The sequence below is a fragment of the Dermacentor andersoni genome, chromosome 7, assembly GCF_023375885.2.
Source record: "Dermacentor andersoni chromosome 7, qqDerAnde1_hic_scaffold, whole genome shotgun sequence".
NCBI lineage: Eukaryota > Metazoa > Arthropoda > Arachnida > Ixodida > Ixodidae > Dermacentor > Dermacentor andersoni.
Genome location: NC_092820.1, coordinates 20939777 through 20967669, shown reverse-complemented (window position 1 = coordinate 20967669; position 27893 = coordinate 20939777). Strand labels below are relative to the sequence as shown.

Here is a 27893-nt window from a genome sequence, read left to right as displayed (position 1 = left end):
CCGGCCGCCAGTTTTGTTTTGGTGTCCCGCACTACATACAGCAGGGTGTCTACTAACCGGGAAAACCGGGAATTCTCGGGGATTTTGAATAGTCTGGAAATACTCAGGGAAAACTCAAGAAGTTTGTGCTTGTATCAGGGAAAATTGGGTGTAATTTTTTTGAAAGAGAACGAAAGTCGCGGTATTGCTGGCTCGAGTAACAGAGAGGGGAGGAATCGTGAAGAATCTACTTCGACGCCGTGTTGTCGGCTGGAGGAGTTGCCAGTGTACAGTCAACGACCGGCTTTCCGGACGCCCGGTAATTCGGACAGTGTTGCGGCGCCATCACCTACCCCAAAGAGTCAGTGTATAAGAACATCTGAAATTCCGGACGCAAGAACCCTTCGCCATCCGATTTGCCGGACTTTTTGCCGTGACTGCAGGTCAGAAATCGCATTAATCAAAGCCACCGCTGCCGGAATTTTTATTACCTCGCCGCCTCGAACTGGCTCTCTCGCACGCAGGTCCGCTAGCAGCAGTAGCCACCACCGCGGCAACACTAGGCCTAGCTGCTTCGACGTTCGCTACCGAGCTTCTTGCTATTCGACGCCGTGTTTTTTATTAAAACAATTCGCCACTGTCAGAAATATCATCGACTCCGCCTTTGTCGTTTTCGTAATTGTATTCGAAGCTCGTAAAGCACGACGCGTTGCATCATGCCGTTTCCCGAAAGTCAGCTTCGCCTTAGTACAAGAGTGCTACGCGGTGAAACATAAGTGTGGAAAGGGGCAATAGTCACGGTACAAAGTATGTATTCCTTAATTATACACCTGGAGATAGCGTGCACCCGCGATCTCCTGTCATAGTACGAGCACCAATATGTCTAATAAGTATACTGGCAGGCATTCAGAGCTTTTTCGGATGTGCCTGTGGCGATTTGAGTCCAAAAGGACCCACACCAGGTCTGGCCATTGTGAGCTGACAAGCGCAAAGCATTCATTGTGTGATAACAGTCGTGTTTGCAAAGTATTACATCGCTACGCACCGCGGAAAGACCTGAAAGTTCAAACCGAACGCCATTTTTCTTTCTCCTGGCGGCTGCCGCGCACCAAGCTGGAGGATGAAGTACACATGCTGGTGCGCCTACGTACACATGTTTTCACTGTGACGTCGCTCGTGGTGACACGTGACTTCAAGAATTAGGTATTCAAGGCAGGACCTGTTATTTGTGTAATATACTGCTTGAATAGACGAAGTAAAGCTTAGAGAAATAATAAAACACACAAACTGAATGTCTGCATGTTTTTGTTTCACTTCATACCGCAGCAAGAGAGATGCACTTCTGTTTCATCTGCTTGTTCCCACATCGTGCAATCACCCGCACAGACACCAAAAGCGCGGGATCATGCTCTGTGATCCGCTTGTGTCTGCCTCAGTATTCGTGTAGCACTGACTGGCACAGCTAGTCAGGTGTCCTCATACACAGTGCGCAAAATCGTGCGCTGCGCGAAACGAGACAATCACAGCAGCTCGCGCGCGACACCATCAGTGCAAGTGCGCAGTGTCACAAAAGAAAAGAAAAAAAGAGCGAAGAGAAAAAAAAATGAAGGCCCCCGGGGGCCCTTGTATGTGTCACGTGATCCTCGAGGTCCTGTGTGGGAGAATGCAGGAAAGGAATTTCGCTTGCGGAGGTTAGATGGGGCGAGTGGAGAGAGTGTCTTGCTTGGCAGTGGAGCTCACCTTCTTAAATCATGGGTTGGCAGCACTAAAATATTTCTTCGACTATTATTGAGCCGATTTGAAAATTTTTTTTGTGGCAGAACGCTCCCTAGAGGACACGTAACAACTTCCACCGCATAAGCAAAATTTGTTATGGGGCCTGGTGAGGGGCAGTAAAATACATGCATTCATTTTTTCGAACTGCCCTATTTTTTGGACATTTTTGCGGTCCCTAGGGAGTCTGAGAAATCGGACGTTGACTGTACAACTGACCAAGAGGATGTTTCAAATAGTCTGTGAGGCAAACGCGCGGCAGAAGGAAGACGAGAACAGAAAGGACCTAAGCATTGAAGAATGAACGGGAAAGGAAGCGTGCCACTGCTTCTTTGAAGGAGCTTGAGCTTACACAAAAAAATAAAGTGTTGGCTGATGCCGAGATGCAGGTGCCCCTTGTGCAAACAAAATAAACACTTTTTATTCGTATTTTAGAATGTTCAAGTCGATTCGCAATGGATATTACCTTTTTTTTTCGAAGGTATTTTATTTGCTATGCATTTCACTAACCCCTCCCTTCTGTTTTCTTTACACCGTTCCTTACTATTAAAAGTGGATTAAGTAGTTTTTTTTTTTGTTTTTAGAATACTTACTAGAGGGTAACAGCATCAGGTGACATGGTGTCAGCCCGTCTTGAAATAAAACAAAGTTCTCTCTCACTCAGGGAATTTTACGAAGCCACTCAGGGAAAACCTGGAAAACTCAGGGAATTTGGAAATGTCAACTTGGTAGACACCCTGATACAGCAGCAGCCCAATTGTTTACCTGTTATCATCCCGCAGCAAATGCGGGATGAAAAAAAAATTTTTTTTTTTCTTTTTGCAAGAAATTTAACCCGCGTAATGATGGCACCCCTGAATTTGCATCAATTTTTCTTGACAAAAAAGTGTGATCATTATGCAAATAAATATGGTACCTTACAGGCCCATAGGGCATTGTGTAAGGGGGTGCGAAAAAATCCCAGCAGTGCATACACAACCAGATGAAAAAGAAAAAAGTACACTACATGGTAAATAAAATTTGTACACATAATAGCAGTAAAGAAGAGGAGACTAAGCAATGTGGAAATAACAAGAAGAAATATGGTACATAGCTTAAAGCACACGATAACATGAAAAGCGCATGGCGCATGAATAAGTGCGCAATTCATCAAGCATGAATATGAAATGAATATGAAACATGAATAAACGTGAGCTGAAACATGAATATGAAACATGCTAAATGATGGCTTCAGTGAAATGTCTAATAAGTTGGTGATGGAATCTATCAGGATGAGACAGAGATGTGATGCTGTCAGGTAGATTATTCCATAATCTGATGACTCATGGAAGTGCTGATGAATTAAAAGGTAAAGTGTCATCATAGATCCGTGTAAGACTCAAATGATTGTGCAATCTTTTGGACGTGCGGGATGGGACGTCGGGGTGAAAGGAACATGATCTATTGGAGTGTACATACTTGTGAAATACTGTTAGTAAAGCAATGTTGCAGCGTGTGCCTAAAGATTGGAGAAAAAGATCAGTTTTAATCTGAGTGATGCTTGAATGGTAGTTATTGTTTCTTGAGATGAATCGTGCGGCCCTATTTTGGATGGATTCTAAAGTGGTGACCATCTCGTTATGATAAGGAGACCAATCTGAGGAAACAAACTCAAGTTGTTGGCGAACAAAAGTAAGGTAGGCTAGTTTGCAAATATTAGCAGGGGAACTTATGAGGTTACGGCGTAGGTGCCCTAAAGACTTAGAGGCGACAGTGCATATGGATGTGATAGGAAATGACCATAAAAGATCTAAAGAAAGGTTAACACCGAGATATTTGTAATGGTAGACGTGAGACAGTAAGTCATCTTGAAGATGATATATATAACTAGAATTGTTATGTTTGTGGCTGAATGAGATAATTTTACATTTCGATACGTTAAGGGTCATTAACCATGTTTTGCACCACTCTTTGATAAGATGAAGATCGGATTAGAGTGCCAGGTCATTAGCAGATTTAGTGGGGCGGTAGATGATACAATCATCCGCGAAAATTTGCATACAGGAATAAATGTTATTAGGTAAATCATTTATATTGTCACAGTCGGTAATGTGGGAAAAGGAGGACGATGGTGGTGGCCTTGGAGACGACGAAGAAGAGTGTAGCATTATCACTGCTCTACGCTTGCTGGCTAAGCCATTAAAAGTCATCTGTAAATAGACGCACGCTTCTTCCTTCCCGTAACATTTTTGGTGGAGGTGCGGGGTAATCACTTGCGCAAGACGGAGCTCCGCAGCGGACGTAACCTGGCCGCCATGTCATCCGAAGGAGAGTTCAATCACGGCCCCGTCATTGCCACCGGCGGTCACCCTGGCCCAGCCTCACGACCCTAGCATGTTTTCCAGGATCGACAACGTTGACGTCGATGACTGGTTGCAGAATTATGAATGGGTCAACGCACACAACAGGTGGGATAACACGCTTATGCTGGCCAATATAATATTCTACCTCAAGAAAACAGCACGTGTCTGGTTCGAAACACACGAAGAAAAGATTATGAGTTGGGACCAGTGCAAGCAGAAGCATAGAGATTTGTTTGGCAAGCCCGTCGGCCGCCAACGTGCTGCGAAGAAGGACCTTGGGACCCATGTACAGACGTCCACTGAATCTTACGTGGCGTATATCCAGGACATCCTCGTCCTTTGCCGCAAAGTGGATAACAATATGGCAGAGGCAGACAAGGTCAGCCATGTTTTCAAAGGCATCGCGGCCGACACATTTAACCTGATTGTTTACAAGAACGTAACAACGGTCAATGAAATCATCAACGAATGTTGCTGCTTTGAAGACACGTATAGTCGCCGCATAGTTCAACAGTTTATGCGTCTACCTAATACCACAGCTTCATCGACGTGCGAAGACATTTGTCCACCATGTGAGCCCACCTCCTGCGAGAACGTCATACGTATCGTTCTGCGAAAAATCGAAGCAGTGTCTCCTGCCACGCCGGTGACGCAGTGCTTTGATGATTCCCGGCCGCTTGTGTCTCTCGTTCAGTCGGTAATTTTCCAAGAACTTGCCAATGTGGGCCTTCCATCCATCTGCTCCGCCAGCCGTCCTGACTTTGCTTCGTCTGCTGCCTCTGCCCCTGTTCACCGGAGCCAATACGGTCCATATCCATGCTATCACAACCCGGCCGAATGGCACACGCATGACGATAGACCCATCTGCTTTTACTGTGGATTTGTGGGCCACATCTCTCGCCACTGTCGAAGTTCCTGGCCATCCCACTCTCGACCAAGCTTTCCCGCCTACCGCCGCTCCCCACTGAATCCTCGCCCTCGATCACTCTCCACCGAGGTTCGAGCTACCGCGACCAGCCGCTCGCCATCACCACATAGTTGCTACTCCCGCCATCACTCTCCACAACGCTCGAGCCACCGCGACCAGCCGCTCGCCATCACCACATAGTTGCCACTCCCGTTCGCCCTAGCTGCGTCGCTCTCCATCCCCAGCTTACCATCGCCGCTCTCCGACAGGAAACTAACTGGGGTAGCTCCTGGAGGTGACGCTGCTCTACAACCCCGACCTGAAATTCCTCTGCTGACCCTGTCTGCTAATCGGAACCTTCTGGACATGGATGTGGATGGTTTGCCCTTTACAGCACTCATCGACACTGGAGCCCAAATTTTCATCATGAGGGCGGAGCTTCAAACGCGCTTGAAGAAAGTACTGACTCCTGCTCCGACTCGACTGTTCCAGGTCGCCGATGGTGGAACTTCGGCTGTGCTTGGAATGTGTACTGCTCGTGTCAGTGTCGCCGGTCGCCACATGTCCGTTTTGTTTAGTGTGCTCGAACATTGCCCTCACAATGTTATCCTCGGACTCGACTTTTTGGCCGCCCATTCTGCTCTGATTGACTGTTCCTCCGGCGTTGTACAACTTGACCTACCACTACCTGTCCCCGTTGACCTTCCTGCTAAAGCTCCAACTCAGCTTTGTTCCGCGAATTTTATATGCCTGCCATCTCTTGCAGCAACCTGCATCCCTGTCTTAGCCTGCCCACCTGTACCTGACGGAGACTATGTCCTTACTCCCGCGAGTTCAGTCCTGCTTTCTCACAATGTCTCCTTCCCGCACACCATCATTTCTGTTGTGGACAATCAGACATGTCTTCCCATCCTAAATTTCGGACAGTGCCCACAAGTACTTCCTCGAGGCATGTCTCTAGCCACGTTGTGACCGATGCACGAGTGTCACATTTCCGCTCTATCTGATGCGCCGTCTTCGACCAATGCTGATCCTGCGCCTTCTGCATCAGCCCCGACCGGCGACTTTACAAAGATGATTGCACCAGACCTCTCAACCCAACAAGCCGCAGAGCTCCGTGGTCTCCTCGAGTCCTACTCCGACATTTTTGACCTGAACGAACGCCCTTTGTGTCAAACTACGGTCGTGAAGCATCGTATAAATACCGGCGATGCAGCACTTGTTCGCCGACGCCCATACCGGGTGTCGCCTTCTGAGCGACAAGTTATCCAGAGCGATGTTGACAAGATGCTTGCCAAAGGGATTATTGAACACTCTTCCAGTCCGTGGGCATCCCCTGTTCTCATCAAAAAGAAGGATAACAGTTGGCGATTCTGCATTGACTATCGTCATCTAAACACGATCACCAAGAAAGATGTATATCCACTTCCCCGCATTGACGATGCTCTGGATTGTCTCCACGGTGCCACTTATTTTTCATCTATAAACCTTCGCTCTGGATATTGGCAAATTGCCGTGGATGAAATGGACCGTGAAAAGACCGCATTCGTCACACCAGGCGGCCTATATCAGTTCCGGGTAATGCCTTTTGGCTTGTGTAATGCCCCGGCGACCTTTTTTTTTTAAGTTCAAGAGTTCTTTATTTTGCACAATAATAAGGTTACAAATGGGGATTATACATACATACAGAGGGAGGTCCCATAGTCAAGAGACTGTACAGGGGACCTCCCATTACAAATGAGTAGGATATATAAATACAAAGCAGCTATATCAAAACACAAAAGACACCATATTAAGTTAGTCACTAGCTTACGCTGTAAAATATTTAACGACACAAAGCACTTATTAATAAAATGATAACGATCAAATTGTTATATTGAGTGCAAAAATTTACGAAGGTTTGATTTGAATCTGTAAAAATGAGAGGATATCTTAATATGACACGGTAATGAGTTCCAAAGCAGTGTGGCTGAAAAATTAGTAGTAAATTTACCATAATTAGTTCTAGGTTTTGGTAGTAAATAGCTGTTGGTAGAAGCGAAACGGGTAGACATGGAATATGGATACTGGCTGGTAGTAATTATAGGGAATGGGAGCTTTCCATTAAAAGATTTATAAACAAGTATTCCAAGTGAGTATTTATTTAGTTTCTGGAACGATAAAATGCCATTAGATCTGAGCAATGGAGATGCTTCCGATGTGTAGCTGCTACGTGTGATGATGCGAATTGCTTGATTTTGGGTATGCTGTAATGAAGATAAATGTATGGGATACGTGTTTCCCCATGATGATATGCAATAATTAATATGCGTGTGAATAAAAGCGTAGTAGAGGGAGATGAGTGTCTTCATATTAAAGAAATTGCGAACTTTAATTAATATTCTAATTCCATATGCTGCCTTCTTTGGTAAGGATAAACCATGCTCTTCAAATTTTAGGTGTTTATCTAATATGACGCCAAGAAACAGTACACTATCAGTAGGATAAAGTGCACTAGAAGCAAAGGTTAGCGATGGATACACTGAGATATGTTTTTGTTCAGCTGAGAAGATCACGAACTTAGATTTGGCAGTATTAATGTGTAGTCTGTTTAGTTGGCACCAGCATACAATATTTGCCGCGTCGTGATTAAGCTTACACATCAATGAATCAAGACTTTTGTCTGAGGAGAAGATGGTAGTGTCGTCAGCGTAAAGGATACAGTCAGAGGACTTTAGGTACTTTGGGAGGTCATTAATGTATATTAAGAACAAGAGAGGCCCTAATATAGATCCTTGTGGTACACCAATGTTAGTTGTTTTAGGGTGCGAGTAAGTGCTGGAGATTGATACAGTGTATTCTCTATCTTTCAAATAGTTACATAGTAATTGCAGTGCCGGGCCAGTTATACCAATAGAGTCTAATTTAGCAAAAAGGATGTTATGAACAAGTGAATCGAATGCTTTAGAAAGGTCAATAAATAATGCGCCAGCAAAATTTCTAGTGTCAATTGCCTACCGAATTTTGTCTGTTAGAAATATTAATGCCAAATCAGTTGAGTAACCTTCCCGAAAACCAAATTGATTTGGTGATAGGATGCAAAATTTTGATAAATAGCTTGATAGGCGTGTTACGATTAGTTTTTCGATAATTTTACTGAAGGATGAAAGTATAGCTATAGGGCGGTAATTAGCTGTTAGACGCTTATCTCCCTTCTTGAATACAGCGATTATTTTGGCTTTCTTCAAAAAACTTGGATAGATTCCTGTTTTAAAGATAAGGTTCACTATGTGACAGAATATTTCAGATATTAGGTACGCTATCGTTTTTATGAGAGATGGGCTGAAGTTATCGAGACCAGGTCCTGTATTTTTTAGACTGGAAATGACTGTGACTATGTCTTCAGGTGTTGCGGGATGAAGGAAAAAGCTATGGGGCACACGGGGGTAAGTCTCGGTGAATGAATCTTCGCACTCTTCATTATCAGCACAGAAGGAATTAATGAAGCAGTTTGCAATGTCCAAGGGATTATCAAGGAGAAGATCCCCCGATTGTATCACAGTTACTTCAGAATTATGATTCGGCCGACCTAAAAAAGAGTTTAATACTTTCCATTGCTTTCTGACATCATTACCTGCAGACTTAATTTCATTTTAGCCTGTTTGAGTAGTTTTCCTAGTAAGTTAGAATATTTATTATACCTTTCGTGAAGTGCTGTGTTAAATGGCTGTTTCTTTGTTTTTCTGTAAAGGTTATCTTTCTTCCTTAAGCAATTTAGCAAACTAGTGGATAACCATGGGTTACGAGGAGCTGAAAACGTTTTTTTACAATTCATTACTACCGTGGAATCCGAAATAGCATTAGAAATTATTTGTGAGAATGTATTATAGGCAGTTTCAGGGTTATCACATGCCATTACTGGGGACCAGTCTGCAGCGGCAATTAATTCAATAAAAATTGATGAATTAAACATGTTTCTGGTGAAGCTTGCATCGGTAATGCCAGCAGTAGAAGTTAAGCGCACGAATGTTGGGTAGTGATCGGTTATTGAAGCTTCGACAACACCACATTCAGGGTTAGTAAGAAGATTGGATACTATGTGGTCGATAAGCGTGCCCTGTTTATCTGTGGGACGAGTTAGAAGAGTAATTAGGTTTTCATATCCGAACCCATTGAGGCAGCTAACGTAATCATTAAGTAATGTGTTGGATGTATCTAAAAGGTTAATATTAATATTGTCCATGATAATGACATTTTTCTGTTCGAATGTTAGATTATGTAGCAAATTACCTAGGGCCAAGCAAAACGCGCTTCCAGATGATGAGGGTGAACGATAGATGCAGCCAACTATTAGGTTTTTCTTATCTTGTGAAAAGAATGTATCATCAAATTCGACCCAGACAGATTCACAGTTCGCCACGTTGCGTGTCAAGTCATATCGCCTGTGAAAACGCGACTCTGAGGACACAAAAATAGCAGCACCACCATGGTGCTCGGATGAACAGGTGATCGACATGCTCTTACGTGGTTTGAAATGGTCCATCTGTTTGTGCTACTAGGATGACGTCATCATATTTTCTTCAACTTTTGCGACGCATCTTGAAAGACTTTCATCTGTTCTTTCTGTTTTTCGCACCGCTGGCTTACTGCTGAACTCGTCCAAGTGCCACTTCGGTCACCGCCAAATAACCATGCTCGGACACCTCATCGATTCGTCAGGCATTCGCCCCGACCCAGCTAAAGTTCATGCTGTGCAGAATTTCCCCGTACCAACTTGTGCCAAAGATGTTCGCAGCTTTATTGGCCTTTGCTCGTACTTCCGCAGGTTTGTGGAAAATTTCGCCCATGTTGCCCATCCCCTGACTGACCTCCTAAAGAAAGACGTTCTTTTCTGTTGGGGCTCTGAACAGGCGTCTGCTTTCTCGCAGCTCATCACGCTGCTCACCACACCTCCTGTTCTCGCCCATTTTGACGCCTCCGCTCCGACAGAAATCCGCACTGACGCCAGTGGCTACGGCATCGGTGCAGTTTTAGCTCAACGCCAATGTGGGCACGACCGCATCATTGCCTACGCCAGCTGCCTCCTCTCTCCCGCAGAGCGCAATTACTCAATTACTGAGCGCGAGTGTCTCGCCCTCATTTGGGCAGTGGGCAAGTTCCGACCCTACATATATGGTTGACATTTTACAGTTATAACCGACCAGCACGCTCTTTGTTGGCTTTCCTCCCTCAAGGATCCCACTGCATGCCTCGGTCGCTGGGCCCTACGGCTATAGGAATACACATACACTGTGGTCTACAAGTCGGGTCGTCTACATCAGGACGCCGACTGCCTGTCTCGTCATCCTGTCGATGTACCTGACGGTTTAGTGGATGTCGCACCGATCTGCGTTCTTTCGCTCTCTGCCTTGCAAGACATTGGCGCTGAACAACGACGCGATGAGTCGTTACGCCCCATTATCGAACGCCTGCTCTCTGATCCGTCTGACCCATCCCTTCACATGTTCGTGCTACAAAATGGCATCCTGTATCGCCGCAACATGCACCCCAACGGGCCCGAGCTCCTAACCGTCATTCCATCTCATCTGCGACAGATTGTAATGCAGCAACTGCACGACGTTCCCACTGCTGGACACCTTGGCATCACGCGGACCTATGACCGAATTCGGTGACGGTATTTCTGGCCCCGTCTCAACCGCTCCGTCCGGCGCTATGTCGCCATGTGTGAGTCGTGTCAACGCTGGAAAAGACCAGCTGTGCCTCCCGCAGGACTGCTGCAGCCTTTGATTATACCGGCCGACCCTTTTTTCCGTGTTGGCGTTGATCTTCTTGAACCATTCCCTATATCAAATTATGGAAATAGGTGGATTGCCGTCGCTACGGACTATACAACTCGCTATGCCATTACTAGAGCCCTACCGACCAGCTGTGCCACAGACGTTGCTGATTTCTTGCTTCACGACGTTATCTTGCACCACGGTGCACCTCGTCAATTTCTCACCAATCGCGGCAGATACTTTCTTGCCAAAGTCATAGACGACCTACTTCAATCATGTGCTACTAAACACAAACTTACTACCGCTTACCATCCTCAAACTAATGGTCGTACCGAACACCTGAATCGCACATTAACTGACATGTTAGCAATGTATGTTTCCTCCGATCATCGCGACTGGGACATTAGAGAGTTTTAGAATAGGGGCCCCAATAGTTTGGGGCCCCAAAGAGATTTGCAGGTGTTAGCGTTGGGGCACGTAGGAGTGAAGAGCTTTAGAATAGGGTTTTGCATTTGCGGATAGCGTCTTGCGCTGACAGCGCCACTACGCCGTCAAATAAAAGCTATTAGAAATAATTAAATAAAATATACCATTTTATGATAGGAATAATAATTTTGACTTTCATGTATTCGCATTTAATTACCATTTAGAGGTTATTCTGTAAGCAGCAAACAATTAGTTGCGCTTAGTTTTGAGCAAACCAACTTTACTAGCCTTCACCAGCCAAGCTTAGCCGTGTTAGGCCTACGAGCCATAAAATGCACAATCGAATTCAAAATCAGTGGCGTCTAATGAGTCAATCTTCATAACACACGCTAGTTGAGAGAAAGTGATAACCGCAGTCACTTCTCCTAGCTTGCGAACTTCACGCGTTACCGCAAATCGAACCCAGTTTGCTGCTAGGTTAGAGCTGTCGCTTCGATGGGTGCCACCATGTTTGCCGACGCAAAACTTTTGGGGCCGCTATTTGGGCTCCCGCTAAATCGGTGAAATAGCGTTCCCAACGCAAAACCCAAAGGCAGTTTGCGTCTTGCGCATGCGCAGTGGCTTCAACACTATTTCTTTGGGGCCCCAAAACGTTTGGGGCCCCTATTCTAAAACTCTCTATTGCTCTACCATTTGTCACGTTCGCCTACAATTCTTCGCGCCACGACACAGCTGGATATTCACCCTTCTATCTCCTCTTCAGCCGTGAGCTGACTTTGCCTTTCAAGACTCTCCTTTCGACCACACTCGACTCGCTGACAGAGTACACTCGGGATGTCATAGCCACAGCGACCCAAGCATGCCAGATTGCCCGCATTCGTCTTTCTGCTTCACAGACACGCCAGAAGTGCCGTTACGACCAGCACTATCACGTCGTGCACTACGAACAAGGTGATGTTGTGCTAGTTTGGTATCCAACTCAGCATGTTGGTCTTTTGGAGAAATTCCTCTCGCGATATTATGGCCCTTACCGCATCCTTCGCCAGGTGACCCGTGTCACATATGAAGTGTCTCCGCTGGATGCCACGGTGCCTTCACCTCTCTCTGTCATCGTCCACGTCAGCCGTCTGAAACCTTACCTTTCTCAGACCGATGAGCCGCACCAATAAGGTGCTTTTTCCGACGGGGGTGATGTCACAGTTGGTAATGTGGGAAAAGGAGGACGATGATGGTGGCCTTGGAGACGACGAAGAAGAGTGTAGCATTATCGCTGCTCTACGCTTGCTGGCTCAGGTATTAAAAGCCATGTGTAAATAGACGCACGCTTCTTCCTTCCCGTAACAATATAAATAAGAAATAATAATGGACCGACTACGCTGCCCTGCAGCATACAGGAGGTAACTGGGGAAAGATTAGAGGACAGATTATTAACAAGTATGAACTGTTGGCGACGCGAAAGCAAGTTACGAAGCCATGATAGTTAACAAGTCTAGACGGAGTGATGATAATTTTGAAATCATGCGGCAGTGAGCAATGCAGTCAAAGGCTTTGGCAAAGTCAAGAAATATACAATCATTTTGTAGGTTATCGTTCATACTAAAATGTAAATCAGTTGTTAGTTCGAATAACTGTGTTTTGCAGAAATAATTTTTTCTAAACTCATGTTAATCAGCGTAAAAAAATTTATTGTGCTCAAGATGACTGAAAACATTAGATGCAATTATATGCTCTAGCATTTTGCAGAAAATGCACGTAAGAGATATAGGGTTCTCAGCTGGCATTCTGTTTCCAGTTTTAAATATGGATATTACTTTAGCTATCTTCCAGTCAGGTGGTAGTATTCCAGTAGTTAAGGATTGCTGAAACATTTGAAATAAAAATTTACTAGACACTGAAATTGTATTTTTTAATATTTTAGAATTAACGCCATCAATATCGGCTGAAGTAGATACCTTATGGTTATTTATAAGGCACTTGATGCCTTCTTCAGTTACTTCAATGGGTGTCATGTAGTGGTAATCAAGATCGGGAACTTCAGGAAGATTAGAGTGAACTTCTGAAGTGAACACAGATAAGAAGGTGTTGGATATTGCGGGGCACTCATTGTCTGGGATGGGAGTGTTGTTATTTTATAGGGAAGTGAAACTAGTGTCGCGATCAAGGCATATTTGCTTCCAAAACTTTTTAGGATTAGTTTTCATAAGTGATGGAAGATAAGGCATAGCAATAGGATTTTAGACAAACATTGTATCTATCTCAAGCGGAACAGGTACCCACACGCTTGGCAGTATGGTATAGCCTCTTTTTTTGTTCCTTAGTTGCTTAAGCTTCCTAGTGAACCAAGGGTTAGATTTATCTTTAGTTATTGTGATTAGAGGCATGTACTGGCTGACCAAAGATGAAACCCTATCTCTAAAGAGTGTCCAGTTTTCACCAATGCCTCGGCTGTTAAATTAAGGTAGAAATTTATGGTAAAAGAAGATTTCAAGTTCTGTGTTGATATCTGTGAAATTAGCTTTATCGTAATGGTAAATTGTCTTCGTCACATAGCCCATAAATTTAGCTGAAGTAAAGGATTATCACTGAATCCATCCAAGTGTGTCATCTCTTTAATCATTTATGGTGCTGTTGTAAGTATTAGATCTAATATATTGTCTCATGGGTGAGTTGATTAATGACTTGAGTCAGGTTGTAATCAAGTGTCAAGTTACAGAATTCTGCTGAAATATGACAAGATGATGATAGTTGAGCCCAGTTGATTAAGGGGTAATTAAAATCCCCTATGAAATAGATACTATCAGTAGGAAGCAAGTCACGTGGGCCATTCTCTGCTAGTCTGCAAGCTGCGAAATATGAGTCATGGTGGTGGGCCTTTTATAGGAGCACTAATAGGTTTGCGAGGTGTTCTTTCTCAGGAAGCTTTTTTTGCTCACTTGGCAGAAGTGATGACTCGAAGAGTAAATGAGGGCCAGCCCTCTCGTCCTTCAGTTTTGAGCTCAAAGTGCAATGCTGGTACATCAGTGTGATGTCACGAATTTGAAGTGTTTTTAATAACGTAAAGATGTGTGAAAGTCTAACTATATATAGGAGTAGGTCCTGAAGTAAGAGACTAATGAAACTTCCTGTACATAGTAAACCCAATGATGTAAAGTGTAGTTGCAATTAGTGGAAGAAAAAGGAAACGTAAACAGACAATAAACTGAGGACTGCAGTAGTATAAACAATGTGACAAATAAGATGTCAAAGACATCGAGCAGCTATAAATCACGTCCACTGAATGCAGCAAATTAAATTACGGTAATTTTAAGTTTATATTAGGTAATCATAAGCCTATATTAAGAGTAGATGCAGTAGGATCCTGGTAAATGGAAACCACCTAAGCATGATTGCCACCTGAATGGAACAGCCTTATGAATGGTTGGCTTTTCACTAAGGCAGTGCAAAAAGAAAGCTCGCTAAACGGAACCACATTTTTTTCAAACTCTGCACAAACAGAGCTAAACAGCCAGTGTCGGTGTCAACGCAACCGGCATTGCTGTTAATGCCTTTGCTTTTCTTGCTTTCTCACCAAGAACAAATTTATTGACGACTTCGAGAGTGGTGGCGTAGCTAAAATGGCAATTTTTTTTTATTCTGGTGGAGGTCAGCGATCCCCGTCCTCACCACGGAACTCAGAAGTGGTCGGCACACCGAGCTTGTCACCATGCCTCCCGGTGACGCGCCCACCTCTGCAACGGCTTCGGCATGTCCCACTGCTCCCATCGTCACGGTCGCCCCACATCGCGACCCAGGTGTGTTCTCTGGCCTGGACGGCCAGGATGTTGACGACTGGATCAAACTCTATGAACACGCAAGTGCTAATAACAGGTGGGACCCAACGGTTATGCTCGCCAATGTCATCTTTTATCTCGGCGGCACCCCACGCGTGTGGCACCAAACGCATGACGACGAGATAACTAGTTGGGACAATTTCAAAGAGGAGCTACGGGAACTGTTCGGCGACCCCATTGGGCGCAAGGCTGCCGCGAGAAAGGCTCTTGCGTCTCGTGTACAGTCATCTACGGAGCCGTACGTTTCCTACATCCTCGACGTCTTAGCTCTATGCCGCAAAGCTGACGATGGTATGTCCGAAGCCGATAAAGTGTCACATATTCTAAAAGGCATCGCCGACGACGCTTTCAATTTGCTTGTTTTCGGCAACGTCTCCACTATCGACGCCATCATCAAAGAATGCCGTCGCCTTGAGCAAGCTAAGAGCCGCCGTATTACACACCATATCACACGGCTTCCCAACACTGCTGCTACGTCGACATGTGAGGGTCGACCACGTCAGACCGCCACCTCTGACGACGTCACCAGTATTGTTCGCCGCGAACTCGAGGCCACCTGTTCGCCAGCTTTCTCCACGACGCCTCCCGATCCGCCAGCAACCACCATTGCGATGATCCAGGCCGTCGTCCGACAGGAATTTCAGAACATGGGTCTGAACTCTGTGTGTTCCACGTCTCAACCCAACGTTTCCCGGTTCTCTAGCGGCCCTCCTCGTCCTCGGCAGTCCTTTTCCGCCACCTCTCGCCGCAACCCGTCCGATTGGCGTACCCCTGATGACCGGCCGATCTGCTTCCACTGCTGTCGCATCGGCCACGTCGCTCGTCACTGCCGCAACCGATGGCCACCAACTCCTCGGACATACACCGCCGCTTATTCCCGCACCTTTGGACCTTCCGTTCCCTATAAATGAATCCACTGCCGCTGATGCTCCTGCTCCGAACCTTCGGTACAGCCGCTCGCCCTCACCTCGACGCCATCAGTCTCGTTCGCCCCAACCCCGTCGCTTCTCTTCGCCGCCTATCGCCTCCCGGATCCAGCCGGAAAACTAGGTACTGCAGCTTCTGGAGGTGAAGCTGCATTATCGACCCTGTCCTCAAATCCTCTGCTCACGTTACCCACGAACCGAAACCTTCTTGACGTTGACGTTGACGGCTATCCTGTCACGGCACTCATCGATACAGGAGCACATCTTTCAATTATGAGTGCTGCCTTCCGACGACGACTCAAAAAGCTCCTCACCCCAGCGTCGGCCCGCGTAGTACGCGTTGCGGATGGCGGTACTGTGCCTATCATCGGCATGTGTACGGCCCGCGTCAGCATCGCCGGCCGCCACACTCCTGTCCTCTTCACCGTAATTGCTCATTGCCCCCACGACCTCATTCTCGGCCTCGATTTTCTCTCCGCACATTCTGCTCTTATTGACTGCTCTTCCGGTACCCTTCGCCTTGAGTTGCCGATGCTCGCAGAACCTTCTGACTCACCCCACTGCCGCTTACGTCCCACCGGTTTTCTTCGCCTACAGCCAAAGTCAATAGCCTACATTGAACTGTTCTCTTTCCCACCAGTTCCTGATGGCGAGTACCTCGTCACTCCTCTGCCCGACATTCCAATAAGGTATGACGTTACAGTGCCTCACAGTATACTTAATATTACTGGGAACCGCACTCGAATGCCTGTCTGCAACTTTGGATTGGCAAAGCAAATTCTACCGCAAGGTATTTGCCTTGCCACCATTGATTGTCTCGGCGACCAAGACGTGGCAGCGTTATCGACCGATGATCCTCGCGAGCTTAGCAGGCCCCTCGCGCCAGCCTCGGGTGCCGATCCCAATATAAAGAAAATGATTGCAACGGACCTGTCCTCGGCGCAGGCTGAAGAGCTTTGCCAAGTATTATCGTCCTACCGAGATATTTTCGACATCGACGATCGCCCTTTGGGCCAGACGCTCGCGGTCAAGCATCGTATTCTTACTGGCGATGCTACGCCTATTCACCGACGACCGTATCGAGTTTCTGCGTCAGAACGCCGAGTAATTCAAAACGAAGTCAACAAAATGCTCGATAAAAACATCATTGAGCCTTCTTCGAGTCCCTGGGCGTCACCTGTAGTGTTGGTTAAGAAGAAGGACGGCACGTGGCGCTTCTGTGTAGACTACCGTCATCTGAACAGCATTACAAAGAAGGACGTCTACCCCGCACCTCCACCAGAATGTTGCGTGTGGAAAGACACAGACAGAAGAGGCTATTTACAGGCTATTTACACTGGAGCCAGGCAGCCAGGCTGACACTCGCTCGCGCCAAGCGCACCGACCAACTTCGTCGTCGTTCTCGCGGCGGCTCATTTCTTGAGCATCGCTTGAGCATATCGTAATACTATGAATAGTTTTTTTTTTTCTTTTTGTAATGTTTTGTGCTGCTAGCTCTAGTTGGCAGCTGTGTGTAAGTAGAAACTTTGTAAGAAGAAACTTTCCAATCAGATCTGCCACACCTTTAATCTGCTGTTGACACTAAGGTAGGTGCATCATTAAGTTTAATCTCCCGGTAAGTGAAGCTCCCGACATACAGAACTTATTTCCCTGGTCCCTTGAAGTTCTGTTTAGCGAGAGTCCACTGATCTTGAAGGCAACTGAAGATATGGGGGGGGGGGGGAATCAGAAAAAAATGTGAATAAGTGGTTGGAAAGGATAAAAACGCGGTGCTTCTTTTAGTGTCAGATGTTTTTATTTTTTCCGACTTATAGTAACCAGCTTATGTATTGAGAAGACTTTTTGTACACAAGAGTATTTTGTTACCAATCAGCAGTCGGGCACCGGTCGCTTATTAGTGATCGACATGATGGCAATGGCCAATTCCAAACGGCGCTCGCGTGGGAGAAGTTTTCTGAGTAGCATGTGTACAGCCTCCCGGATTCTTTAGTAATGTCCTGTGATCATCAACTGCCCAGCGCCTTCAAAGGGAAGTGTGATAGGAGATAGTATGCGTGCACAAGCATGCAAAGCACTCTCCATTGCGAGCGCCTTGCCTTTGTTATCTGTGAGGCTCACATAAATTATTGACAATACCTCATGCATACTCATAAATTACCAGCTTTCTTTTTCATCCTAATCCCCAGCGCATGCCCAGGTCCAGTAATAAGAAGAAAAATCACACGTTTTAGTTGTGGATATGTTTTGCTTCAGTCCAGTCTTTTGTAAACACAACCGGGCTAATGTACCTCTGACCTGCCTATCTCCTGAAGGGAACATCGTAGCAGAATACGCTTGCACTAGAGAGTGCTTTGTGCACTTGCACATACTATAGCCAACCCTCATAGTTTCTTGCTGTTATAAGGCACTGACGTGCTGTGTGGTCGATGCTTGCACGGTATTAATAGATGTCTGGGAGGCTGTACACCCAGACACCCTTGTGCTTGCATGTTTCAGGAACTCCAAGTCCACCACCTGAGGAGGAGATCTGGTAACAGCATTCATAACCACTGTAGACTCTGTGTGGAGATCTGGTAGGCGCCGGGGACCTGCCAATGGCCTCTCGAAGGCACCGATATCTGTATCTAGTCAGCTGTGTGTTATCTGCTGTATGTTACCAGTCAATCATAAAACAATCTTCATGCATTAATATCCCAGTCAGTCTCATCCTTGCACCCTTTTCCAAGGTGCTTGTTGTTCTGCATGCAATTTTGGCATCTTTACCAATGCCTTGTGTCGGTGCAGGACTGGACCAGTATGCTTGAGTGATCACTTTAGAGATGATGTCACTTCCACAAGACTTTGTGTGACTTTGCACCAGATGCATCGAAGTATGAGGCTAACCGTGTTCCCAACATTGTGCAAAGCTTGCCATCTTACACGGTTCCGGGAACTCTGCTCTGATGTTTGCCGTGTCGATTCATGAAATTTCGAGAAAGTGACTGCTTCCCCGAAGTGATCGCTTAAAAGTGCTGCCCTTGGTGCGCTGCATGAGTGTGTGCATGTTTTGGGCAGTCGTGCTTCATTGCATTGTGATAGGAACAGATGGAATGTTGCCAGCAGCTGCCTTGGAAAAGCAAGAGCATTACATTCAGTGACACAGCAACTGTCAGGTTAAGGGTTACTCAAATATTATGTATAGGTTCAAAGCAAAGAAGCTAGCGCAATTTTAGTAATCATGTCATTTTGTAGAGAATGTGTTGTGCAAAAATTACTTCATGCACCAAGTCATTCCAAGTCTTGCTACTTTTTCATGTACTTTTGCTGTTCCCATCGCTTGAAGTGTTGACAACAATTATGCCTCTGGAGAAACCCTCATGGCATTGATTTTGTTTCATCTTGCGCTGATATAGTTCTGCTGCACATGAATGTATTAATCCTACCTTATCCTAAATGTTCATTCCATTAATTATTTTAATTTGACATGTCCAAAAAGAAAATACAGAGTTGCCAAATATTTTGTATAATTTTGATGGTATACTTATATTTTTTCTATGCTGTGGAATTTGTTTATGTAGAATATCCCATTTCTTTGTCTGAACATTTACTTTAAAAAGCCTAATAGTCAGTGCACCTACTTTTAGAAAAGTAGATTGCCAGTAGGTTTAATTTTTTTTGCTACCATCCTTGACCTGAGTGTCAAGCTTTTAGAGTTTCTCGTTTCACCTGGAATGTGTTTGTTGTTTCTTTAGTGAACAGTGGGATTAGAAAGATGGAGCAGGTCGGGTAGATGTAGCGGCACGCCAGTGAGGAGTTAAGAAAAAATGCAATAAGAATTAGAATAGAGAAGGTAAAATTCGTGACATAAACATGCAAGGTGGTCGCAAGCAGAAAAGAAATGGCTGGAAATTGAAATGCAGCTGAATGATGAAGCTATTAGTATGTACGCCTTGACCGAAACATATCTACAAGGTTTGGAGCAGCCACTTGTTATTAATAATTTTGTGCAGGAAGGGTGCAACAGAATGACTGGGTCAAGGAAAGCGTAAGTGTAGGCAAGCTAATTAGGTGAGGAATAAAGTGGCAAAGGGTAAAAGAGACATGTAAGCAACATTTATGGATTAGTGGCACGTTGTAAGGCAAAATTACGGGGCTTGGTGTAGCTTACCTGCGGACAGGCAGTTGCGATAAAAATAAAGGATTGACTGCGTTAGAAGTGATATTAATGAGTTCAGGAAGTCAGACGATGTGGTATTATAGACGGATATACTGATTACAATGGTTTGCTAGTGCTGGATCTGTGGAATGAACAGAATGTATAGTAAACAAGGAAAATCAGTGTCACGGGCAGGTAATGTGGCAATGCAGAAACAGGCAGTCACATAAGAAACGGTCTACGAATGACTAGACCAAATGATGATAGATGAACATGGAGAAGATAGCCTGGGTAGTGATCATAAAGGTTTAACCTTAAAATTTGTGAGGGATAATAGTAAAAAAAAATGAACCAATAGCATCAGAATTTCTAAAAATGAATGAAAAGCAGATAACAGAGAAATAAAAAAAAAATAGGGAAGGAAATGGAGATGCTTTCTACAACAGTCTGGAAATATAAGAAGCTGGTAGAAGTTATGCAACAGCAGGACATAACAGACATGGCAAAAGAAATTGTTGGATTGGAAAGAGGGAGCCACGTAAGTGGTAGAACAAGGAAATAAAGCAACCTATGGAAGAGCGAAAGCAGGCATCTAGGGATCATCGAGAAGCTAAAAAGTTGGGATTACATAAAGAAGAGGTGCTCCTTAGATGGAACAAATACCGGGAAAAGAAAAGGGTGGCAAGTGAGCTTGTGCAAGAGAAAATTAAATGCGCAAGCGAACATTGGGTGCATAACATTTGCAAAAGAGACAAAGGCGCCCAAAAAAGTTTCTGGAACCATATAAGAGCACTCGGAGCTTCAAGAAAAAATCGCAAGTGGCTATAAGCGATGAAGATGGTAAAATCTTCGAAGGAGACCATGAACTGTGATACATCAGAGGCATTATTACTGATAACTTCAGTACAAAAGAAAGCTTAATTCAGACTCACACAGATCTAGCAACAATAGAGAGCCCTGATAGATCAAAATTTAGCTCAGAAAGCTTTTATTGGAGAAAAGCAGAAGAAAGGTTCCCTAATAACATGGCAGCAATACCCGATGCACTCCCAATGCAGCTAATCAAAAACCTTGGACCAAAAAGCAAGGCAATGTTGACTAATGCCCTACAGCAAGTGACTAAAACAAAGAAAATACCGGTTGAATGGCGTCAAAGAAAAGTGAACCTTATCAACAAAGACAAATGTGATCGGGATAGGACAAGCTCATACAGGCCAGTTACAGCAATGTTGGTGATATATAGGATGGCAATGCAAGCCATAAAATTAGAGCTGTTGAAGTGAGTGGAGCAAAATTATCTAGTAGGAGAACTACAGAATATGTTCAGACCAGGCAGATGCTTAGCGGATATATGTTTTTACTAACTCAATGCAGAGATTTCAGTAGCTCAGAATAGACCTTGATGGATAGCATTTCTAGATATTAAGGTAGCCTACGACGACGTAGACAGGGAATTGTTATGGGATATTCTTAAGCACGAACGCATAGATGACGATTTAGTGGAGCTGCTGAGGGAGGTATATAGAGACAACTGACTACAAATCGTATGGGAAGGCCGAAAAGGTAATGAAGTGGTGGGAATCCAACAAGGACTGAATCAAAGATGTCCTCTGTCTCCATTGTTGTTCACGCCTTATGTTAAGGGCATAGAAAGATGACTGGAAAACAGCGAATTAGGGTTTGGTGTATCCTACATGCGTAATGGACAAATGGTGCTAGAAGCTCCCTGGACTGACGTATGCGGACGGCATAGTGCTTACTAGTGGACAATGCAAGAGATTTACAGAGACTGGTCAGTATGTGTGGCAATGCAGCGACAAATCTAGGCCTTAAGTTTAGCACAAAGAAATCGGGAATTACGATCCGTAATGAAAAGTCTACTAATTACATGGTGTCAATTTAACAGGGAGTAATACCCATAGTCAAGCAATATATTTGTCATCACCCCGTTTCAAAGGGGATGCCAATAAATCATCATCATGATCATCATCACCATTTAACAGTGTTACTGGAAATAAAGTCTATTTTTAAGGCTGTTCTAATGGTGTCATATTGAAAGTCCTTCCAAGTGGCCTTTTACCTAGTCAGCAACATTGCTCAGAGCTGCCTTCTTTAAACATCCTAAAAATGTTGTAGCCAAGAGTAGTTGGATGTTGTGCTGGTCTCGGGGGTTCAGATCCACTTTGTACCCTTGCACTGAAAAGTAGCAAATCATGGAAAATAATGACCTGTGTGAAGTGAATGAGAATGCAAAAACAAGTAACAGATACAATGGCGAATAGCATGGTCTTCGAACTTTATTCAAGGAAGCCAAATCAGGGGCATACTTAGGTACACACCAATATAAAACATAACTTAATAGCCTTAATCTCAAATTATTATACGCTATAAGAATGCACAATGTAAAAAGCCATGGGAAAGAACAATGATCAGCAAAGTAAACGTGACCACTGATAACCAATCACTTGATGCATTGCAGTCTTATGTATTGATAGTGAGTGCACTACCTAACAAGAATGGCAATAACCAGCAAATGGCATTGAAAAAGAAGCAAGAAATAAGTCAGTTAAGCAACAGTGTGAAACATTGCAACATGAGTGGAGAGTTTTCTCAGAAAAATATAAATTAAGCCCCACAAGGAACCGGCAGTTTACTGTTCACTTCTCGCAGTTTACTTTTTTTTTTGTATAACGAACCAACTAGTTCTGGGACAAAATTTCATGACAAATTGCCTGTACATTGTTTGACAATGTAATTGTAATGCAAGGACGGTGGCTTGCATGTGTTGCACATTGTATGCCAAAGTCACGCAGCAAGAAACATTTAGGAGTGGAAACTCCGCTGTTGGCGGTGACCAGAAAAGGTCACAAGCCCGCGGAGCCGTTATCGTGCTGGCGGCCTGGAAAGAAATTGCCGCCGTTGAGAGCGCGCCGAATCCGCCTGCCCGGGCGCTGCATTTTTTTTTTTTTTCGCTGCGGCTTCTACGACGTGCCGCATGGCGCCGCCACTGTATACGGCCCCATCGGCGCATACAACAATTGTGACCTTATCTGGTCGCCCACGCTCGCTCGCGCTGACGGGAGTTTCACCTCCTAAATGTCTTACTCCGTGGCCAAAGTGCTGCACGCTTGGTGGTGCGAGAGCAGCATGCAACGCTACATGGGTGGGGGCCATCTATGATATCAACTTCTCATGGCTTGTATGTGCATGACATAAGCCATTATCTGAGTTTTGCGTTGTGCATGGCTTGCCGGTCACTGTTTTCACGGCACGTGCCTCGGAATTTACAGATTTATTATGCAAGTGGTAGTCCGTGCTTGGTGGCGTATGAAAATGACCACATACAAACAAGAGATCTGATGGCAACGAACGTGGCATGTTGCACCTTGCTACTTAGAATGATCATTTGCTGATGTTATGTCAACTTCTGCATGCCAGAGATCTATGCCGTCTCCAGTGGGGTTGACCTTTGAGTTTTCACACCGAGCATCGAATGTGGGACTGCTACACTGAAACTGCACCAAGCCATTGTAACTGCAAGCTGATTATCTGAGAACAAAACACTACACTTCTGCATGGACATGACATCTTGTGTAAAACGGTGTTGGTGCTAGTTCTGCTGCTGTCTATACTTGCTATTGTGCAGGGGACTTTATAGCAGCTTGGAGAACAGCCTGTATTTGGAATGTGGACATGCATCAACATTGTCATTCCCATTTTGACCCGTCTCCACCATCCTTTGCTGCTTCTTCCCCTGCCATTTTTGTCAGCATTCTGCAAGGGCGCCACTGTTTCAATCTCACCTCCGTGAACATCCTTCTGTAGGAATCAAGGATGGGTGTTGTCCAGTGCCTTTGCAGCTTGTTGACTACAGGTTTACCATGGTTTGCCACCACATTGCAGGGAGCTCTCGAGGTCGCGGTGAAGGTGGCAGGCGATCCTCCCACCACGGTCCCATAGGTGGCCGAGGCCGAGGCAGCCCTGGCGACTCAGGAGTTAGTGGCGACGAGAGCTTCCACGGAAAAGCGAGGCATTTGCGCCGAGGTGGCAGTGCTGGTAAAGGCGTGATCAATGGCCAAGATGTTTCTCATCGTCGGGGCTCGAGGCACAACAGCCAGCGACGCCACAGCGCACGCTCTGACATCTCGGAAGGCTCTACTTCCGATGACACGCAAGGTACGCAAGAACCGCCACCGCCACTGTCAGCAGATGATGCAATGGAGAGTGGTCCAGCGGAGAGCGGTTCGTCAGAAGAGCCCAGCGAGCAAGCTGCACCTTCTGAAGCAAATTCTGAGGGCCTGTGGGAGAAATGAACATCACCGCTGAACATCTCGGCAGGAGGTCAAGCCATCAGACGGCCCATGAGGAAAGTGTAGGGTGGCGATGCTTGTACATGTAGCAAGTGATTTCGCCAAAGTCCACCTAAAGAGGCTTCAAGGCCACTGAGCCTCGATCTTAACACTGGCAATACAGGCCAGGGCGGTAGAAAGTGTTGAATGGATAGGTAGTACGTTTAGAGGATGGACAAACAACCTTGCAATGGAATGGAAGTCATAGTGTGTTTCTACGCCTTTTTGTTGCCGAAGAGTAAGATTACAAAAGCTGCATACGCTGCAGTGGTGAAGGTTTTAGGAATTTGACCAAGTTGTATCGTTGCTACTTACACGGAGGGTTTTACAGTATTTGCTCACCTCTTTGAGGCATGTTCTGCTTAGAGCTTCCATGACATCTTTATGGAAAACGTTTCTTGAAAATGTGTTTTAGATTTACTCTGCCACAAGATATGCGTAAAGTGGGGCACTCCTTGAGCAAGGCTCGGTATGTGCCAAGCCACTGCCTGAAAGAATACTACAGTTTTACAAAGGTGTGAGGTGCATGCGTACACGCAGCTGTACAGGTTTACCCAACATCTTTCCAGAGAAGATATTTTGCCTGCCGTTTACTTCAAGGAATGCTTACTTCTAGATTCCCACTGTATCACCAGTGTTAAAGCAGTGCACCTATACAAGAGCTTTAACGAATACTGGGCTATTTGGCGGTGCCCATATAAATACACAAAGCAATTAAATGTTTGTATAAGTGTATGTGTGTCTGGGCACATCAACGAGTGTCCTGTTTTGCCTTGACTGGACGACATTGGATGAGCACAAATGTTGGTTGAGGACTCTGTGGGGCATGCAATGACACGTAAAATTACCTGCACTATGACACAGACTGCTGTGGTAAAAAAAAATGCTGCCACAAATGACTTGCACTATGACGCAGACTGCTGTGGTAAAAAAAAATGCTGCCACAAGCGCATGTCAAAATACCATTGAGTTGTGATTATGTAGTCTTTCAAATTAGCAAAACTGGGCTGATTATGTGGCTGTAATTTATGTTTTTTGAGCTCTCTGCGATGCTCCTGGTTTTCAGGAGCTTAGAGCATTACATGGTTCTCGATAAGCTTCTGCTAGTGTGTGTACAATTTTAGTACGCTCATTTTGTACACAGTATTTTGTTTGCTGTCCTAACTTGCACTTCTTGGTAGGTGTGTGCAAATAGCAATGTGTTTGACCAAATCAAATATTGAATACCGTATTTACTCGATTCTATCGCGCCCTCAATTGTAACGCACACCCATTTTCCACGACCAAAAAAGAAGGGGGAAAAAAAACGTGATTTTAATGCGCACCCGCTTGCCCTGACCTAAAAAACGAAAAGTCCGTTACAGTACTGTGCAACTCAGTCTTTCATACAGAAAGAGAACTTTCTCTAATTTGGAAAAAAATGAAGATTTACTTCCAATGCACTAAAGTTGTGATAAATAAAAAAAGTTGCAGTTTCGCCCGAAAGACAAAGCATTGATTATGACAGCAAATTAGTAGACAGCTATACGGAATGTAAGGATAGTAGTTTTGTTGGCCGTATAAACTTTTAAACATTCGCTTACTAGTTAAATTAACAAGCATGGTGCCACGTGCGTGCAAGCAGACATGAACACGTCTCACTCAATGACCGTGGAAACCCTTTATCAAAATCCTGGAGTGAGGAAATGCAGTAGCAGGAGCGAGGTAATTGACCTTTGTGCGGCCTCTCGCTTCAACACAAACTAAGCGACTAGAACACAGAGCGGTGCACCTAGATGCGTAGACTCGTCTCCGTCGCAGCTCACTTTCAAGACAAGGGCCGCGCAGCCGCACCGTACATAGCAACCACTAAAGTAGAACACATAGAACGATCGAAAGCTGAGCTAGTTGGTAAGGATTCTTTATGCAAGAAAGAAGCGAGGCGTGCAGACAGGGCACAAAAGTAGAGAAGCGGACAACACGAACGCCGACTAGTCGGCGTTTGTGTTCTCCACTTCTCCACTCTTGTGTCCTGTCTGCACGCCTCACTTCTTTTTTGCATAAGAGTAGAACACCTCTCCTGTTTGCGCCAGTCCCGCACACAAGTTTTAGGAACTCCGAACACCCATGATGCGGCCCGATTTCCGTCCGTCCCCACAGACATGATTGCTTTCCTTTTAATTGCAGCATCGTGATGAATTCGGCATGTCTTTGCAATTGGCACTTCCATGCTGATAGAGCAAACACAGAAAACGAGAAGATGGGCAGTGCACCAACCTAAGCCAAAGCAAGCATTGCCTAACCACACACTGCAGCACAAGGAGGAAGCTACGGCAGCTAGGCTCGAAGCGTGTATGAGGCAGCCATATTGAAATGCCGATGGCAATATGGTAACGCAGACTTAGGGTCGTACTCAGTGGCGTAGCAACAGGGGGGGCCGGGGGGCCGTAGGCCCCGGGTGCAAGGGGCCAGAAGGGGGGGTGGGGGGCGTCATATACGTCTGAACACACCCGTCTTTCCGCCGGCTACACCCGGTGGGGGGGGGGGGGGGGGGGGACAGAAGACCTATGGACCCCGGGTGCTAGACGACCTAGCTACGCCACTGGTCGTACTTGATTCTAATGTGCACGCAATTTTTTAACCTGTTTTATCGGAAAAAAAGTCCACATTAGATTCAAGTAAATACAGTACTTTTCAAGTAGTCTCTTAATAACAAATAGCCCTGTTCACTACTACTAATATAAAACAGCGTTCATGCCCTGATATCTATAATGGCAGCACGTTTCTGTCATTACACTGCACATTATGAAATATGGTTCATTGAAAGAATGAATGGAGCATTATACTACTCTGTTTCATGCATATATAGTAGGCAATGCTATGAAGGCTAAAGCGACTGCTCTCACTGCTTGCATGTGCAAACAAAAAGTGGTATTTCACATATGAAAGATAGATGTTGGTACACATCGTGTAATTCGATGTAACTTGATACAGTTCTCGATATAACTAAATTCTCAATATAATGAAGTATTTAACTTTTCATAACTACTCGTCCATAGAACACCAAGCATTTAGAACCTCAATATAACGAAGTGCGTTCATATGTCGTTTCAGTATAACAAAATTTCACTGCCACCGCAAAGGAATGCCAAGACGATAAATCCATGGACGCAGGACGCAGATGGTCAAATGACTGAATTACAAGTGGCTGTTTGCAAATGCACTTCTTAAATCAGGCTCTGCGCGACAAGAGCGACCACTGAAGGGGAGCCTCATCATGTTCCCCATAAAGTCCAAGTGCGATAAGATCATATCGCGCCCCGCGCATTATGTGCTTTAGGTGCGAGTGAAAGTGTGTGAAGGTGAGAGAAGAAAGATGGTGGCTTCACGAGTGCTGGCTTCACGAGTGCTGCCTTCCCGCGCGAGCAAAGGGTAAGAGTGGGAGGGGAGCGAGATCGCGGTAACGTGATCAAGCGTGGGCGAGGAGGTTG

General features: G+C 45.2%; 1 protein-coding gene across 3 annotated transcripts in view; it reads left to right on the top strand.

Annotated features, from left to right (window-relative positions):
* Positions 1–26336, top strand: part of LOC126535662 (uncharacterized) — a 131170-nt gene extending 104834 nt beyond the window's left edge. The window contains exon 10 of one of the 3 annotated variants that reach the window (XM_055073171.2): positions 23978–26336. In XM_055073171.2, coding sequence (XP_054929146.2) covers positions 23978–24387 — 410 coding nt within the window. In that variant the 3' untranslated portion in view covers positions 24388–26336. Of the gene's footprint in view, positions 1–18435; positions 22112–23977 lie in introns of those variants that run through there. The other 2 variants (XM_050182467.3, XM_055073172.2) reach the window with 2 other exon arrangements.
* The last annotated feature ends 1557 nt before the right edge of the window (positions 26337–27893 follow it).